This window comes from Hibiscus syriacus, unplaced genomic scaffold (assembly GCF_006381635.1).
Source record: "Hibiscus syriacus cultivar Baekdansim isolate YM2019G1 unplaced genomic scaffold, ASM638163v2 tig00110575_pilon, whole genome shotgun sequence".
Classification (NCBI taxonomy): Eukaryota; Viridiplantae; Streptophyta; class Magnoliopsida; order Malvales; family Malvaceae; genus Hibiscus; species Hibiscus syriacus.
In genome coordinates, this window is record NW_024062786.1 from 8,284 (window position 1) to 22,479 (window position 14,196).

Sequence of the window (14,196 nt, forward strand, 5' to 3'; positions counted from 1 at the left end):
AATCTTCTGGTTTCTTTACGGAACGGTAGATATATAGGTGACAAACAAATTGGAAGATTCCAAGTACATTTAACTAATGATAGAGAGGGGTATAGGAACCTTCATAGAAAGTCACCACTGCACAATTTAATCAATTCTTTCTGTCAAATTGATAACGTCTATCCACCGAATCCCTTATGGCCTATTCCATTTACAACTGCAGCTTCCTGGAAACTGTTAAATTGACAAATAATAATAAACCCAAAAAACCAATTATACCAGAACAAAAGAATTACCAGGTAGACCAATACATGAAGTGCTTCAACGACCATAAAAATACGAATCCAACCGTTCATTTTCGCAAGATGATTGAATCATACGCACTTGATTATTTACTCCTTTTAGGCTAAAATGATTCATTTCGGTTATTGTCACATCACTCCCCAATCAAACGGTCCATGGAAAAAAAACGATAGAGAAACGATGAAACATGTCCTTATATAGCATGCTCCCCTCGGTGCAAAGTCTACCTTGCGCACCTTCAGTCCAGTTCCCCTAAAAATAAGAACTTAGTTCCTTGACAAACTCATCATAATGGAACACAACAAAATTAATGGAAGAACAACAGCAGCAGCAACAAGCAAGTTCGAGGATTTGTTGCCTGTGATGGCCGAGAAGCTGGACGTAGAAGCTTTTGTAGACGAGTTATGTGGAGGGTTTCGGCTTCTGGCTGACGGGGAAAAAGGGTTGATTACGCCGGAGAGTCTGAGGAGGAATTCGGGTCTTTTGGGGATGGAAGGGATGAGCAGAGAGGAAGCTGAAGGGATGGTTAGAGAAGGCGATCTCGACGGGGATGGGGCGCTGAACCAGACTGAGTTCTGTATCCTCATGGTTAGGCTTAGCCCTGAAATGATGGAGGATGCCGAGACTTGGCTCCAGAAGGCCATTGATCAGGAGCTCAAGAATCCCTCTGCTTGATTTTTCCTTTTGACTTTGTATTTGTTTGTGTCTGGTGCATTAAGATGGTATTGTACTGCAAAAAGTTTTAATTGTTAATGAAAATGATCATTCAAATGATGGTTCCAATAGGGATTGCACGTATAGAAAGCGCCAGACTTGTTAACGATCGTTTTACTTGCAGACAAAAATACTGAATTCTATCTCGCCGGTAAGTATCCTCAAAACCCGATGTGTAATTTTCTGCAATGATTATAAGCCAAATTGCAGAAGACACAGAGGAAGATCATTTTGTTTTTTCTAATCAAAATAATCATCCATAGTTCCATACAATCTCCAGCAGTACCAAAATGATCAGCCATCAACTGGGGCTCAGAATTACAACCGAGTACTAATAGTTTAAGACCACTAAAGAACAAATAGAAAACAGGGGTTAAAAAAAGGAAGCAGCTGCTATTTATTGATCATCAAAAGGGAATACAGAGCTAGGCAGATAGCCAAAGAATACTTTGGAAAATCATGTCGAAATTTTGCCCTTAAGACATCTTGATCTTGAGTGGAAACACAAACGCATATATTTTCTGACTAGTTTAACGTGCATCATGAGAAAATAAATTTTAACCATCAAATGTTGTCAATGTAAATATATACATTCATCGAAGTAATAAGATAGTAAGTGAATACTATAAGGATATACTTGTTCAATTCACTAGCTCAAGTTAAAGAAGATGATAGTACTGTTGCTACAGGCTTCAAGTCAAGACCCGAAGGTGCTCAAGGAGGACCGAGCAAAATATCAAGGCCACAGCCGAGTCCACTTGAGGATCACGCCACACCAAGGCTACAACCGAATTTTACCTGCTGCCATCCAAAAGGGTCACACCCAAGACTACCAAACCATCAAGTAAATATAAGTGGAGTCAAGTTAGGATTCAAGAACCCAAGACAGATTTGAGTAGGGAATTCATATGATAGGTAGACATACATTGAGTTATATTAGGACTTTGCCTTGTGGAAAGGTTTTCTTCAAATAATAATTAATAGAATAAATAGAGTTGGAGTTCAATTAAGATACCATTAGATGTAAGGGAACTATCGTTCAGATTTTCTTAAACAATAAAAAATTAATTCGAGCTTTGGGGCTCAGCTATCTCTTATTGTTTTTCCTTTCCTCTGTCAAAACCCTTTCTTTTGCAAAAGCAACAGCTGATTTTCACCCGGAGATGGTGCCGGGAATTATGAAATCATTGTTGTGTCTGAGTGTGGAACTATGTTTCAGTTTAAGCAAAAAGAAAGTTGCTTTTCCCATTCTTTGGAATTAAATCAATGAAAACAACAAATGGTACACAAACGATAAAGCATTAATAGAGAGACAAGGACACGACCGTATTGAAACACCAGTCTTGTCCTATACCCTCTTTTTCTCTATTTCTTTACTCGCTCCAACTTACCCTCGACACTAAGGCCAACAACAATACCCAAACTGGAGCTTCTTATTTGATTACCACTGGCAAAGAGAGGAGGAGAAAGGGTCTTCGTCGAATTTGTTTTTCTTGGCCGGAAAAAAGGAGAGAAGTGAAAATGAATGAAGAGATGAGCGGTGTTGAGGTGGAGAATCGGCATGAGAATGTTCCAGAGAAAATAGATTACGTGTTCAAAGTGGTGGTGATTGGTGACTAGGCTGTTGGGAAGACTCAGATTCTGTCCAGGTTTACCAAGAATGAGTTTTGCTTTGATTCCAAGTCCACAATCGGGGTAGAGTTCCAGACCAGGACTGTTACCATTAAGAGCAAAGTCATCAAAGCTCAGATCTGGGATACAGCCGGCTAAGAAAGGTTAGCTTCTTTCACCCTTCCCCTGTATCTCGGATTTCATCAACTACAACTCAGTTTGATCAACATATAACCTGTCTAGTTCATGTGAGTTAAATTTCATCAATTTTTGACACTTTCTGAAGTGAACAAAAAACATGTGTTATTGCATCATCATGGTGAAGGTTAGGTGAAAAATAGCAACGTTAATCAGATCACTTGTAGCAGTAGCAGTAGCAGTAGCAGTAGCAGTAGGTAAAAGAATGTTGCTTATTGAAGATCAGATTCTCCAATCTATTGAATATCATTTATTGTAACATAATTAGATTAATTAATTTGGAATCGGATATAAAACTTTAAAGTCTGGAAAATAGTATTTACCTAATCTTTAAACCTTTCTTAGCATGCTTCACTGCAAATGGACAAACATCGTCAATGTTCTACTTTAACATGCATGAATATATACTTGGAGTTAGCGGTGACAACGTGGATAAAGGGTTTTTCAAGCTGCTCCAAGAAATTTACGGTGTGCTCTGTAGAAAATCGTTGGAGTATGGTGACGGTAATATCAACGGCGCTGATCACGCCACGGCGTTGAAAGGGGCAAAAATTGAGGTAAACGCCGGTCCTGATTTAGAGATCAGTGAGATGAAGAAACTATCCACGTGCTCTTGTTAATTTCCCTTTTCAAATTAATAAAATGTTTCGTCTTCTATTCCTTTACCCTTGTTTTATTTTATATTTTCTTGGATTGTTCATTATAAAATTTTGCAAATATAAAATATAGCATTGAATTAGTGACTTGGTAAATGCATCGATATTTTTTTGTTGATGATTCGGGTTCGAGTATCATAAATGTTAGGATTTGAGCATTTAATATTGAAAGGTTGAGAATGATCTATGAACATATATGACATACTTACTCAGATTAATAAAAAAATTACTAATATATGTATACTTGTGAACTGTGGTTTATATGTATAGAGAAATAGTTTATAAATTGGGTATATCCATGAGCTCTAGGTAACTATTGGCCAGTGTTTTAAAAGCCGTGAAATTACATAATGGGAAATGTAAATGAACATCAATCCGTCCCGGTCTAAGAATCGCCAGGTCAACGTGATCTTCGCCGTTCATCGGAACACCATGACTCTTTCTTCGCCACAACTGGAGGTTAAAGTCCCATCCATGAAACTTAAAATCCCCGACAAACTCACATTCGTCGATTTCTCCGACAAATACAGGTCGAGATCCTCGGTAACGATCAATGATTTGTTAGTGCTTTGTAACAAGAGAAGTTTAAGAACGGAATCATTAGGAACCTTAGACAAATCAATGTCGTAAACATCGTAGCTCAAGAAATTAGCCGTGGCAGCAATAAAGCTTTATTTTCCGGTACCTGAAGGACCGTAAAGGAGGTAACCCCGTTTCCATAACCGACCCAGCCGATGATAATAATGTTTGGCCTCCAGGAAAGAGTGCAGATCGGATTTGACTTTGTTTTTAAGGTCCGATCCCATGGCTAACGTTTCATACGTAGAAGGATGCGTGAAAGGAACGTTCGACCATCGCTTTCGATCATCATGATTATTGACGACGTTCACGTATAGCTTCAACTCTCGTTTCTTCTCATCGAATTCGTCGGAAACTGATTGGATGTGTTGGAGATAAGGCCGGAGTGTTGCGGAAGACGGCTATCGGATAGAGCAAAATCGCAACTGATAATTTGAGAAAATAAAAATGAAGATAAAGAAGACACAAAATTTACGTGGAAAACCCCTATATAAAATAGGGTAAAAACCACGGGCAACGGTAGAAGAATTTCACTATGAGAAAATAGGAATTACAACTTCTCTCGATCTACCAAGGAGAAAACAATGATAATTCTCTCTTGATAAAAAGGAGAAAACAACTCTCAAGAAACTCTCTAAATTCTCTCTAGTATTGGAAGAAAGCTAGAATGCTTTGGGATGATTTTGAAGCTAAATGAGCTAGGGTATTTATAGTTGAAACTTAAGGACTAATCTTATAAATACCCTAAAGTTTAGTGACTAAAGTTTATAATTTACCCATTTAATTTTCAAACATTATTGCACCTAATTTTGACATTGTTGCACCTAATTTTGACATTGCAATATTAGGTGTCTAACTTGAACCAATTTTCCAAGCTTTGACATTTCAACAATCTCCCACTTGAAGATTTGATTGGAACAATCATATCTTCACACCATTCTTTCTACCTTGTACCATCATGTTGCTTACGTCTCTGACAGGCCACAAGAGGATCGACACCAGGTAAATTTATCAGCATTGATTGCCTTCGTCATGAAATCTGCTATGTTGTCTTTGGTATGGATCTTCTGTATATCTACCGTTCCTTCTTCCACCTTTTCACGAATGAAATGGTACTGAACTCGTATGTGCTTAGTCCTTGAATGAAATGCTGGATTCCTTGCTAGATGCAAGGCGCTTTGACTGTCACAAAACAGAGAGACATACTCTTGATTGTGCCCAAGCTCCTCCAATAGAATCTTCAACCAAATTGCTTCTTTACTGGCTTGTGTAGCTGCTATATATTCTGCCTCTGTTGTGGACGTAGCCACAACTGACTGCAATTTTGAAACCCAGCTTACAGATCCACCAGCAACTTTGAACACATATCCTGTAGTAGATTTGCTTTTATCCAAATCTCCTGCATAGTCAGAATCTACATACCCATTGATTAGTAGGTTTGATCCTCCGTAACATAATGCAACATTTGAGGTCCCTTTGATGTATCTTAGGATCCTCTTTACAATATTCCAATGCTCTTTGCCTGGATTCGCCATGTACCGACTAACCACTCCCACTGCTTGTGCAATGTTTGGTCTTGTGCATATCATAGCGAACATTAAACTTCCCACTGCTGATGCATACGGTACTCGAGACATATCTATCCTCTCTTCTTCACTGCTAGGACTCATACTAGAAGATAATTTGAAGTTAATAGGAAGAGGGGTAGAAATTAGCTTACAATCTTGCATGCTAAATCGTGACAAGATTTTCTTCAAGTAATTCTTTTGTGAAAGCCAAATCTTCCTATTACTTCTGTCTCGGTGAATTTGCATCCCTAGAATCTTGTTTGCTGATCCCAAGTCCTTCATTTCAAATTCTCTAGCCAGTTGTGCCTTCAATTCTTCAATATGATCTTTGTTGGGTCCTGCAACCAACATATCATCCACATACAACATCAATATAACAAAATCGTTATCACCAGACCTCTTGAAATAAACACAAGAGTCTGCATTAAGTCTATTGTATCCAAGGCACATAATGAAGGAATCAAATCTCTTATACCAACACCTCGGCGCATGCTTTAGACCGTACAGAGATTTGTTCAACCTGCAAACCAAGTTCTTCTTTTCTTTTTCTTCAAAACCTTCAGGCTGGAGCATATAAATTTCTTCTTCAAGATTTCCATGAAGAAAAGTTGTTTTAACATCTAGCTGCTCTAGATGTAAGTCCAATTTAGCACACATTGCCAAAACTACTCGAACTATTGTTAGTCGAACCACAGGAGAAAATATTTCATTGAAATTAATACCTTCTTTTTGAGCATATCCTTTGACCACCAGTCTTGCACGATACCTCTCCACTTGATCGTCACCATTTCGCTTGATTTTGAAAACCCATTTGTTACCAATTGGCTTCCTTCCTTGTGGTAGTGGCACAAGGTCCCATGTATTATTTTTATGAAGGGCTTCGATTTCTTCTTGCATCGCCATCATCCACAGTGAAACATCTGAGCTGTGTATTGCCTCCTGGTATGTTGATGGCTCACTGTCCTCTGTTAAAAGGCAGTATGCAATATTACCTTCTATAACATAATCTGAGTGCTAATTGGGACGTCTTCTCACACGATCTGATTGACGAGTTGTTGGAGCTTCAGAACCTATGGTTCTTGTTCATCATGTGCTGGTTCTGCTTCAGAAGAATCTCCTTCTTCAAACTCTTTTTCCACATGTATCTGAGTAGTCTCTGACTTTTCAGCGCTATCATCGTCTTCTTTTCTTTGTAGTTTATCTTCTACAAAGATAACATCCCTGCTAATGATCACTTTGCGGGCAGTGGGATCCCACAAGCGATACCCCTTTACTCCATCAGCATACCCCAAGAATTTGCATTTCCTGGATTTTGGATCCAGCTTTGAAATTTCTTGGGCGTTGTACATCACGTACACTATACTTCCAAATACATGGAGGTTTGAATAATCAACTGGTTTACCAGTCCACATCTCCATTGGTGTCTTCAGCTCTATTGCAGTTGATGGAGCTCGATTCACCAAATAACAGGCGGTATTAACTGCTTCTGCCCATAATGATTTTTCTAGGCCTGCGTCCCTCAACATTGCTCTTGTTCTTTCTAACAAGGTTCTGTTCATCCGCTCTGCCACTCCATTGTGTTGAGGAGTGTTCGCCACTGTGAACTGTCTTTTGATGCCTTCTTTCCTGCAAAAGTCATCAAATTCTTCGCTTGTGTATTCTCCTCCATTATCTGTTCTGAAACACTTGATCTTATTTCCAGAATCAAGTTCCACCCGCGTTTTGAAGTTTTTGAAAGTTAAAAACACGTCTGACTTCTTCTTAATAGGGTGCACCCAACATCTCCTGGAGTAGTCATCAATAAATGAGACAAAGTATTTTGCTCCACCTAGGGACGTTACTGGTGCTTTCCATACGTCAGAGTGAACCAATTCTAGAACACTTTTGCCTCTAGAATTGATGTGTTGAATTTCAACCGGTGCTGCTTACTTGTTATGCAATGCTCACACAAAGGAAGTGATACCTTTGTTAAGCCTAGAAGTAGCTTTTGCTCTACAATGACTTTCATTCCTTGTTCTGACATGTGTCCAAGTTTCTGATGCCATACCATTGTCGAATCTGAACTACATGAGGCAACAGAGGCTTCTGCTTCTACCAAAGTCTCTCCCTTCAGCATGTACAAGTTTGCAACTATTTTTTCGCCTTTCAGTACCACAAGTGCTCCACGGAACACTTTCATGATTCCTTTCCGTGTTTTAATCTTGCTTGCATTATTATCCAACAATCCGTAGGATAATAAATTTTTCTTCAGGCCTTGCACGTGCCGCACATCTCGAACAACTTTAATTGTTCCGTCATACATCTTCAATTTGATAGTTCCCACGCCAACGATCTCTAAGGCATGATCATTGCAACTATACACAGATCCTCCTGAGACAGGTTCATAATGATGGAACCATTCTCTTCTTGAGGTCATGTGATATGTTGCTCCCGAATCAATGAGTCATATATCTGCAAATCGTTTTCTTCCTTCCACGGTGGTTGACGCTTCACAGCATAGAGCATCTCCATCATCTGAAGTGTTTGTGGTATTGCCTTGTGGATTGGAGTTTTTATTTAGACTCCAACAATCCTTCTTCAAATGACCATTCTTTCCACAATTGTAACACTTTAAATTCTTCTTGCTCCTCGACTTCGATCTACCATGTTTGTGACTGCTGCTTTGGCCACGTTCTGTTGATCTCCCTCTCATCGTTGTCAATGCTTCTGCTTGTTGCAGATTTACTTGTCTGTCTTCCTTGTTCTTGCGCCGATTTTCTTCTTGTAGAACATCAATTGCAACATCATCAAAGACTAGACTAGTGACATTACTGTTTGTCAAGTTGATGATGAGTTGATCATACGAATCCGGTAGACTTTGAAGTAGAAGTTCATCATGTTCTTGTTCTCCTATTTTACAGCTTAAGGATGTAAGCTGAGAAAATAAAGTATTCAGTGTATTTAAGTGCTCTGTCACTGAAGTAGATTCTGGCATACGGAGAGTGTACAATTTTCTCTTAAGGAAAATTTTATTGTGCAGCGATGTGGCCTCGTACAATTTGATGAGATGATCTCATATCTCCTTAGATGTCTTCTTCTCCTCGATGTTTGACAATACTTCATCTGCTAATGCTAGATGAAAGTTTTCCATAGCATTTCCGTCCATTTCGATCCGTTTGTTGTCGTATGTGAAATCTACTGGCCTTTTGTTGATAGCTGCTAGACAACCGTCTTTCCTCAGGATGACCTTCATCTTCAATTTCCACAATGAGAAATTTCTCCCATTGAATTTTTCAATATCAAATTTCGTTGCCATAGCTTTTTTTACGGATAGCTCCTACTATTTCACTATCGTGAATAGTTCTTTGGAACCTTCAAAGAATGGGTAATACCTTCTTACTTTCTTATGTTGGAGGATCTACCTTTTGGTGGCAACCATAAAGACAATAAGCAGATATTACACACTCTAATCTAGCTCTGATACCAATTGTTGCGGAAGACGGCTATCGGATAGAGCAAAATCGCAACTGATAATTTGAGAAAATAAAATGAAGATAAAGAAGACACAAAATTTACGTGGAAAACCCCTATATAAAATAGGGTAAAAACCACGGGCAACGGTAGAAGAATTTCACTATGAGAAAATATGAATTACAACTTCTCTCGATCTACCAAGAAGAAAACAATGATAATTCTCTCTTGATAAAAAGGAGAAAACAACTCTCAAGAAACTCTCTAAATTCTCTCTAGTATTGAAAGAAAGCTAGAATGCTTTGGGATGATTTTGAAGCTAAATGAGCTAGGGTATTTATAGTTGAAACTTAAGGACTAATCTTATAAATACCCTAAAGTTTAGTGACTAAAGTTTATAATTTACCCATTTAATTTTCAAACATTATTGCACCTAATTTTGACATTGTTGCACCTAATTTTGACATTACAATATTAAGTGCCTAACTTGAACCAATTTTCCAAGCTTTGACATTTCAACACGGAGAACTCTTCGTTTGTCGGCTTTCCGAATCTTTAACACCAAAGTGTTGTCTTCGTTAATCCAGAAAAACTTGTCCTCAATTATTTGGTTTGGGTCAAGATGGAGGACGATTTCATTAGATATCTTGCCGGTGGAGAAATCGAAATCTTCGATGGAAGTGATGGAATTCAGATAAAGCAGAACTTTGGACACTGAATTTTTTAAATATTATAAAATATATCATGTTTTGGATTTTATTATAAAATATACATTACATAATGTCTCAATAAAAATGAGTTTTAATCAAACATTAATTATATTGTTTAAATTATCAACGGTTTTCTAAATTTTAAATTTAAGGGTAAAATACACAAATGGCCAGTGATTATAAGATGTAACTTTTTTGAGTCTCCCAACTATAGGATATTACTTTGTTGAGTCATTCAATTATGAAAACTTATAAAACAGTCACCAGATTATTCATATGTTTCCAACTCGCCCTTTTTTGTTAAAAATTAGAGGTCGTCTGAGGTGAACGTTAACATGTTGATGAAATATGATAAAATCGTATCTCAATACCATTTCGGTTGTATTTTATGGATCACTCTCCATTTATATTGTGTAATTGAGCCAATGTTTGAAAAATTATATCGCCGAGCTAGTGCTTGAAAGCAACGACAGTGCCAATAAATATAATTAAAATATAATTTTATCATATCTCAATCAGCATATTAACGTATAGTTTAGACAACCTTCAATTTTTTAATGGAAAATGATAAATTTGAAACATATGAATAGTCGAGTGATTATTTTATAATTTTTAATAGTTGGAGAACTCAACAAAATAGTGTCATACCATTTGAGTTGTACTTTATGGATCAATTCTCCATTTATATTGTGTCATCAAGTCAATGTTTGAAACCTTATATTATCGAGCTAGTGCTTGAAAGCAACGACAGTGCCAGTAAACATAATTAAAATATTATTTTATCATATCTCAATCAACAAATAACATATAATTTAGATGACCGTCAATTTTTTTAATAGAAATGATCGATCCTCCACACATTGGCAGCACCCTTTCCTTCCCTTGATGTTTTCTAGACCCATCTCAACCGTAATACTTTTCAAACCTATTAAAAAAAAGGTAAATTAATGAGTTTAAACAATAAGGTTATATCTTTGTTTATTTGTTTTATATTTAAATATGCTTATATTTAGTGTTGTTTTTATAACATGTATTATTTTCTACTTTAGAGTTTATTTTTCTTTGTATTTATAAATATTTTTTCTATTTTTGTGATACGCATTTGTTGTTTGGTTATTATTTTAGTTTATTTTTTTTCTCATGGTTAGATTGATCGTCACGATTAATTAAGATGATGTTTATTTGTTATCATGATGATGTTTATTTGTTATCATGATGATTTTCTTTACTTTAGACCATCTGATTAGATTTGGATACACAATTTACGTTTTTGAATAGTTTTTTTTTTCACTTCGCTCGATTCTGATTTGTCATTCGTCGGTATTCTTTCAATAGTTTTATTTCATTTTATGATTCATATGTCGATATAGTCATATCTGTTTGTATCTATTTTTTGTTAAATTTTTAATCTTTCTTATATGGTTCTTGTGTGATCTTAAGTGACTAGTTTTTGTGTTGATGATTTTAGGAAAATGTCATAGTTATATATTTAGTTTACGTTTATGGTCGTAAACGTTTATTGTAGATTTTGGATATTTCATATTTATAATAAAACTAACAACTTTTATAAAAAAAAATTATGTTTATATTTAGTTTGTGTTTGTTTAAATTTTTAATATTATGTATGTGTTTGCTGTTTATTGTTAAAAGTGATTTTGTTCAATTCATTTAGTGTACATGAACATGTTCGTTTAACGTTCACGTACATATTCGTTTATATATTCGTCAACATGTTCGTTTAGTGAAAATGTGGGTTGCACATTCATTTTACTCTTTTATTTGCCGGTTAAAGAAATATAGTTAAATTATACTACTAGTTTTTAAACTTTTTAGATTCTACAGCTTGAACAAAGTTTACATTGTGTTCAATTTAGTCCCTATTTTTACTAATATTTAAGTTATAAAAAAATAACATGAACCAAATGATCTCGGTGGTAAATGAATTGTTATTATTCTTTGAGGTCATGGGTGTGACCGTTCAATGTTAAATGGGTGAAAATTATCTTTGAACATATATTGCCTCATACTTACTATATATTATTAAAAAAGTTATAAAAAATAAAAGAAAAAATAAAATGTGTAAATAAACTTATAAACAAATCAATACATTATACTTAGTTATATTAGTTGACTTATTAAATATATATAAATAAAACTTATTTATATCACTTAAAAATCAAACAATATGCTCTATACATTTATACCCTAAACCCAACAAAGCAAATAGTTATCCACGTGCATTTAGCGAGAGTTTAGGAGTCCAGGCCTAAAAGGTTAACTGGTGGGACCCGTTTATGAAGTAAAAACAAATTAGAGCAAAGCACGTCAAGATGCAACACACATCTTGGATCTCTTGTTTCTTATCTTTTCCTACAGCTTCGTTGTATACAGTTTCATCATTCTTAACTCTCAGCCCGGCTCTCCTAGAAGACAGAGTTAGAGAGCTTGGCAGCCACACTCAGCCTACTCAAATCCCCCATTTTACCCCCAAACACACACCATCTCCAATCTAAATTGCCACTCCTTTCGATCCCCACTAAGCAAATCATCCGCAACGAGTCGGTTAACCCTCCAAAACTCTTCACCGAAACCTTTCGTCACCTGAAATCAGCTTCTCTTCCCCTTACAACCGTCGCATTGCCCTTCTTCTTTGACACACAGGTGAAAACAAATGCAATCCTCATTGTTCTTTTCTTTTCATTTTGGAATGTCCTTTGATGTCATTTTTTTTCAATGAATAAAAGGATGCTCTTGCTGTTAATGGAGAGTTTGGGATTCTTGAGGGAAGAAGTGTAGCACTTATACACCCAATTGTCATGGGTGGTCTGTTCTTTTACTCTTTGTGGGCTGGCTACTTGGGTTGGCAATGGAGGCGAGTCAGGACCATCCAGAATGAGATTAATGAGCTCAAAAAACAAGTTACGCCCGCTGCTGTTACCCCAGAAGGGAAACCAGTGGAAGCACCCCCGTCTTCCGTCGAACTCGAAATTCAGAAGCTCACTGAGGTTTGCTTCATTTCAACCCAACTTTTAATATTGTTTTAACTTGCAGGTCATCCCAATATTTGTGCATGAACCCAAGATTTCATGTCCCGATCTCTGTTAATGTGATATCCAATGATTTCTCTATAATTGTAGTTGATATTAGTAGTTTATAAAGATTTAGACTTTGGGGTGTATCTATATCCTACATCCTCTAGGAGAGTTCACGATTAGAGACAAGTCTTACATTATAAAAGTTGTCTTTTGGAGTTACAATTCTTACTTTACAACAACAAAACTCTTACACAATTATGTTAGGCCATTTTAACTAGTTCTAGTTAGAGTTTGGAGGGCTTTCCGGCTTTGTGGGGGCAAGTTCTCTACATGCCTCAAGCCCAATGCTACTTATATACACAGTAATTCCATAGGATTAGTTTCTTTGGTTCGTTTAATAGGAATGAAATATGATTGATTGGGATGCAAACCGTTCTTTGAAATACTAATACACAATTATAAATGAATCAACTCTTAAGGTTGTGAATTGTTTGTTTTACTCAATAGTTTTATAATAAATTGTATGCTAATTGGATCACAAGTCTTACTGCATTGGATCACTAGTGTTCACTGATTAGGGTCGTCTGTACTAATTCGAAAATCACTAGGGAGATAGAGGTTTCTTGTAAAACAGCTCAAGCTAAAAGAGGTAAAACTAACTCTCAATAAGTAGACATGCTCAACTTGAATTCACTGATATGTAATAACACTACTTAAATAGCATAATTCTTTTTGAAATCATGTATAATTGCTATGCCTTATATGCTCTGAAACTATACGAACATTTGTGATCTTTCAGGAGAGGAAGGAGCTGGTGAAAGGGTCATACAGGGATAGACACTTCAATGCTGGATCAATACTGCTAGGGTTTGGGGTTTTTGAGTCTGTTGGTGGAGGTCTCAACACATGGTTTAGGTCAGGAAAGCTTTACCCAGGTCCCCATCTGTTTGCAGGAGCAGGTACACCTTATGATTCTGACTTCTCTGAGAATATTAATGAAAAATAGGAACTTCAATATTTTAAGTGTGTAGGAAGTGACTCCACTTTTCTGTCTTGGTGTTTGTTTTGCAGCTATTACGGTGTTATGGGCTGCAGCTGCAGCGCTAGTACCGGCAATGCAAAAAGGGAATGAGACTGCAAGGAGCGTTCACATTGCCTTGAATGCAGTTAATGTTATTCTTTTTATCTGGCAAATCCCCACAGGTATAGAAATCGTTCTCAAAGTTTTCGAGTTCACTAAATGGCCTTGATCTTGCCTGGTACTGTGTTTACTATCTCTGCTTAGGAGCTTGTATCATCGAAAACTTACCCATCAAACATATAATGAATACGTCAGAGCGGTTATGATTCTTGTGCTTCAATCTTTAATATGAAACCAATTAATTGTGCTTCA

The 14,196-nt window shown here is 36.6% G+C and overlaps 2 protein-coding genes and 1 pseudogene across 2 annotated transcripts; 2 read left to right on the forward strand and 1 right to left on the reverse strand.

Annotated features, from left to right (window-relative positions):
- The first annotated feature begins 489 nt into the window (after positions 1-489).
- Positions 490-1,065, forward strand: LOC120133045 (calcium-binding protein KIC-like). The gene has a single exon (XM_039149703.1). It carries the CDS (start codon positions 574-576, stop codon positions 955-957), a length of 384 nt encoding a protein of 127 aa, XP_039005634.1. The 5' UTR covers positions 490-573; the 3' UTR covers positions 958-1,065.
- Positions 1,066-3,740: 2,675 nt separating this feature from the next.
- On the reverse strand, positions 3,741-10,172 carry LOC120133028 (annotated as a pseudogene).
- Positions 10,173-11,681: 1,509 nt separating this feature from the next.
- Positions 11,682-14,196, forward strand: LOC120133029. Its single transcript, XM_039149695.1, has 5 exons — positions 11,682-11,702; positions 12,196-12,429; positions 12,513-12,773; positions 13,603-13,762; positions 13,875-14,196. The coding sequence occupies exons 1-5, from the start codon at positions 11,682-11,684 to the stop codon at positions 14,051-14,053; spliced, it is 855 nt and encodes a 284-aa protein (XP_039005626.1). The 3' UTR covers positions 14,054-14,196.

Bases quoted from the DNA above. Each gene is read 5' to 3' on its own strand.
- LOC120133029 (XM_039149695.1), top strand. From the start codon at position 11,682: ATGAACCAAATGATCTCGGTG. The intron at 12,430-12,512 runs GTGAAAACAAAT...AATGAATAAAAG, and splicing joins CCTTCTTCTTTGACACACAG to GATGCTCTTGCTGTTAATGG. The intron at 13,763-13,874 runs GTACACCTTATG...TTTGTTTTGCAG, and splicing joins CCATCTGTTTGCAGGAGCAG to CTATTACGGTGTTATGGGCT.
- LOC120133045 (XM_039149703.1), top strand. From the start codon at position 574: ATGGAACACAACAAAATTAATGGAAGAACAACAGCAGCAGCAACAAGC.